The 5040-nt window shown below is 30.6% G+C and overlaps 1 protein-coding gene across 1 annotated transcript; it reads left to right on the forward strand.

Annotated features, from left to right (window-relative positions):
* Window positions 1–1778: 1778 nt before the first annotated feature.
* LOC110737305 (glutaredoxin-C6-like) lies at window positions 1779–2867 on the forward strand. The gene has a single exon (XM_021917665.1). It carries the CDS (start codon window positions 2009–2011, stop codon window positions 2411–2413), a length of 405 nt encoding a protein of 134 aa, XP_021773357.1. The 5' UTR covers window positions 1779–2008; the 3' UTR covers window positions 2414–2867.
* The last annotated feature ends 2173 nt before the right edge of the window (window positions 2868–5040 follow it).

A 5040-nucleotide genomic window follows, 5' to 3' on the forward strand; every position in this document is an offset into this window, starting at 1 on the left:
TGATGGAATTAGTACCAAGATATAAGATATTTATCAAATGTTATGATTAATTTTGTATGTATGAAATATTAGAAGTTTAGCGATAATAAAACACTATATAACATTTTTATCTTTGAAAATCTATCCAATCTTCGCTTACTTAGCATCATATGTGTCATAATATATAATACCTATTTGTCGCCTACATGGCACGACACTTGGTGAAAAACTGGAATGCCAAGTGTCGCTATCTCGTGGCCTGGCTGTGAGACCGACTTTATTTATTAGTGATATGATATAAGATTAGCACCATCGAGACATATTTTGAATGAGAAGATCAACAAGTTTAAATATCACTTATGCACTTATTTGAACTTACGTTATCTGTATAGTATCTATTAGTGTATCAAAACTTAATTTGTTCGATATAGCGTGAACAAAACAAAACCTAATTAAAAAGAAAGGTATTCACTTTAAGATTATGTGATTAATTTATAAAAATTACGAATTTCGCAATGACAATGGACAAGCTCTAGCATGCATATAATAAGAATAGTTAGCTTGATTGTAAAAAGTTATAAAATATCCTATCTTTGTTGTGATCGACGGACGGTACATAATACTCAAAGGCTCAAAGTTAAAATCTGGAATCTAGCACAGTGACTAAAAGATTGGACATTAGCTTTTGAAAAGGATACATAAAAAAGACTTTTTAAAAATATGAATATGACCATAAATTAAATAAATGTATCAAACTATGCTACCATTTTCACAAATCATATTTAACATAGGCCAACTGAAATTAATATATAAATAAAATGAGAATCTGTTTAATCTGAGTACTTTTTTTGTTTGTTGAATTCTTCCATAAAAGTTAGGTATTTGGAATTTGGAAGCTCCCAATTAATTAGCTAATCTCTTGCTCACACCTAAATTGGACTAACTATTTTTTATATTCTTACAATTAGAGGAGCCCGCAGATCTATGGAAAACACTGAATACTTAAATACAAGTAGGAAAATGGTACGGATTTTATTTTCAATAACACGTACTAATATGTAAATTTGATTTAATTAGTTAACCCCTTATAGATTCGGGTAATATTATGTTGATATATATACTTGGTATGAGTTATAGTGTAATACTTGTATATCTAATATGGATTATGAACTAGTTATTCCGTCACACTATTGATAAAATTTCAATTCATATTCCTTCCTCCTTCATTTGGCCTCTTTTAAAACGCGACATTGGCTTTGCACAAACTTAAAAAAATTGGAATAAAATTATGAAATTTCAATCGAATTAACTTATTATATAAAAAAAATTAAGAAATTTTAGTTTGTATCATTTTTAAACAATGTGTTTGGTTTGGTAATTCAAAGTCTCCTACACTCAAACTAATTTGAATTCAAGTCAAACTATGCCCCAATCAGAGTGAAAGCTCTCCTAACATGCTGCTACATTATTCTCAAGTCTCGAACTCAAGACCTTAATAGTTAGATTTGATCAACTTCTTTAATAGCTGAAATACATCTAGGAACCTGTTGGACAAATTTTTGTTGTATCATAAAGGAGTATACTAAACAACAAATCCTTCGTTTGATCAAGTAGCGAGTCAAATTTTTGTCAACTCAGTGTTTACTATTCCAAGTCAAGACCATTGGTTCAAACTCACTTACTTTTATCCGTGCACCAAGTTTAAACCAAGTCGAACTCAAGTAACTTACGAGATATCTCGAATATCCAATCGAAAGTAAATAAAGAAAAAAAATACTACCCCATATTGCAAAAACAATAAAAAAAAAAAAAAAAGCTACTCCTTAATTGCTTAATGATGTAAGCAAAGCAAAACACCACCTTCTCATCAACCTCCCCTAAAATCAAAAAATTATTTATATATAAAACCCTCTTCTCCTTCCAATTTACATCCTCTCCCCATTTTCTCTTCTTCATTCACTCAACTCGTTGACATCAACACTTTCTCTCTCTAACTCAACTTTCTCTCTCCTCCCAAAAATAAAAAAACATGCAAGGAGTTCAACACCAAGTAAGGCTAGAACTAACAACGGCAGGTAACACATCACCACTAGCAATCGACGTCTCAGAATCAGCAGAAGTAAGGATCCAACGGCTAATAACAGAGAATCCAGTAGTCATTTTCAGCCGTCCATCTTGTTGCATGTGCCACGTCATGAAGAATCTCCTCCACACGATTGGGGTTCATCCAACGGTGATTGAGTTAGATGAGGTTGAGATCGCCGCCATACCTCCCAACACCGGCGAAGATTCCGGCGAAGCTCCGGCGTTGTTTATCGGTGGGACACGTGTCGGTGGATTAGAAAGCCTCGTGGCACTCCACCTCAGCAATAAGCTTGTTCCTTTGCTTGTTGATGCTGGTGCTCTTAGTCTTTCTGTCCCTCTTTGGGTATGATCATAAATTTCAAAAAAAAAATTAAATTATTTTGGTACTATTTTGAGTAAGTCCAATAATAATAATTATAATAATGATGAAAATTATTATTGTTATTATTATTATTTTAGGATTTTCTTAATTAATTCCCAACCCCCTCCCCCCTTCTAGAATGCAAAAAATTAATAAGTTATATAGAGTAATTATTACTTGATTAATGATGATGATAATAATACTTGAATATTAAGTTGTAATAATATTTGTAATTTTGAGGAGGAAAAGAGGGGAAAAATAGGGAAAATCGAAAAAAAAGAGTGTATTATATGAAAATTATGATGTTTTTATTTAACTGAATGTATAGTTATTAAGTGGAATGACAAGTGAGAAGTGTGCATGATTAGAGTACGTGTTTGGTTATAAATTGTATTGGTATCTTTTCATTTTTAGTTATGCATGAGATTATTGATTCCTTTTATTGTGGATCTACTTCTATTGTTCACACCTATGGATGGAAAATATTATCATTTTGCCCCGGATCAACGCTTTCGTCTATATAGATTTTGGTCCTAATGGTTATAATTATAAATTTGTTCTCAGGTTTTGAGCGTCTTTGTCCATTTCAACATTAGAATTTTGTGAAGTTTTACATTTTACACGGGGTTATGAATTTTCCTTCTTTTTAGTAGTGTATTCCATCTCAGGTTTTGAGTACCTTCTCGACATTAAGTTTTTCATTTTGGGCATCCTCGTGATCAATCCATTTAACAAATGTGACATCATTTTGCCATTTTGGTCATCCATGATGATATTGGTAGTTTTTAAAGGCTAAATTGGAGGCAAGATATAATAGGCGTATGAAAAATAAGAAATTTGGGGATGAAATAATGGGAGATCAAATAAAATTTACCAATATTGGTATAAAATACTAGAAATGGACAATATTTTTGTCGTGTAATGCCGATTTAAGTACTACGTATCTCTTGAAGGATACTCTACGTATTGGAATCCATTTAAATAATAAACGTTGAATGCGCCAAAGCTTGTGTACGATACAGCTATATTATACTTCCTCCTTACACATAATATAAATATCTATCTTTATATTTTTAGAGCTCAGCTTTCTTCCTGGTTTCATGGATTCTGGGAGCAATTCTCATCATCCGTCCATTTGACTCTCTAAAAACACCACCAAAATGTATATATTAAAAAATGTCTCTTTATTTTTTTTTAAAGAAGAAAAGGGATACTAAAATTATTTTTTTTTAGGTTGTTCACAAAAAAAGTACTCTTTTTGCTACTTTAAATGTAATCTTAGGTCATGTTCTGTTTATCATTTTTTGAATTATTATGGATAAAAAATTTGTTAGAAAATAAATAAGATTTGATAAAGGTTAATAATGGTGCACCTAGCTTCAATTATGGTTGAGATACATTCTAATATTTCACCCACTCAACTCTCTTTGGCCTGTTCTATTTATGTGTCTTGTGAATTTGTGATTTGTGGATCTTTTCACCTATTAATTATAAGAAAATTGGCATATATAACATGACATCAACGAATGGAGCAATGCTAATCAAAGCGGATGTAAATGGCAATACCAAATACTGTATTCTTGGTACTAACTCCGTTAATTATTATTACGTATAACTTTGGAATATTATTTGTGAGATATAAAAAATTCCAAAATTACGCTTAATAATTACCGGAAGTTGTATTATATATTGCCATAAATTCCCCTAGATTTGGGCGAATCTTTGAATTTTTTTGTGATGACAACAGGTGAAGACTGGAAAGGATGGGGAAGTTGTATTATATATATATGATGAGTGTTTTGTTGAATTGTGGTATTTGTAGATAGAACTCTTTGAGATTAGAAGTGGATTGACTACATATAGCTTGGAATGGATCGGAGGTCACAAAACAAGTAAGTTGATGGTTAATTCAGAGTTTGTTGTTTGTATGTTAGTGGATCTCCTCCACTAACCTACCCTCCTTAAACTCAGTTGAACTCAATATTTGTAATACTAGTAATAATAATTACTTTTATTATTAATGGATGATATTGCCCTACACTTATTATATTATACTTACTTCGTTCCAATAATATTGCAATAATGAGACTTTTGCATTATTCATATCATATTTATACGTTAAGCAAAATATAGTCATGTGAGATCTTGTTAGATTCATCTAATAAAATACTTTCACAATATCAACTTTTTATAATTTTTACTCTTACATAATTATAGATATTTAACATATAAAATGTGTTTTAAGATGTGTAATTTCAACCTTGTTACAATATTATTGGAATGGAGAAAATATGTATCATCCAATACATATAGAAGGGAACTAATATATGTGACCATTTAGGTAGCTTAGTATGATGATTTATAAATAAAGATTAAACAGTTTTTACATTTAAGGTAGCCTTTGATATATATATGAATCTAATAAGATCACACATTTTAGTTTTTGTCATTAAATGTAAATCACTAATTAAACATCACTTTGATCCCGTAAATATTAAGTGTACAAAAATTATACTAAGGTGAAAACAATAAGCTAAAGAAATTTGGTCAAAACAATTTTCCTACATTTTTTTTCTGGCAGAAGGTTTGGTCAAAACAAATATTACGTACTTCCT

This window comes from Chenopodium quinoa, unplaced genomic scaffold, assembly GCF_001683475.1.
Source record: "Chenopodium quinoa cultivar QQ74 unplaced genomic scaffold, ASM168347v1, whole genome shotgun sequence".
Classification (NCBI taxonomy): Eukaryota; Viridiplantae; Streptophyta; class Magnoliopsida; order Caryophyllales; family Amaranthaceae; genus Chenopodium; species Chenopodium quinoa.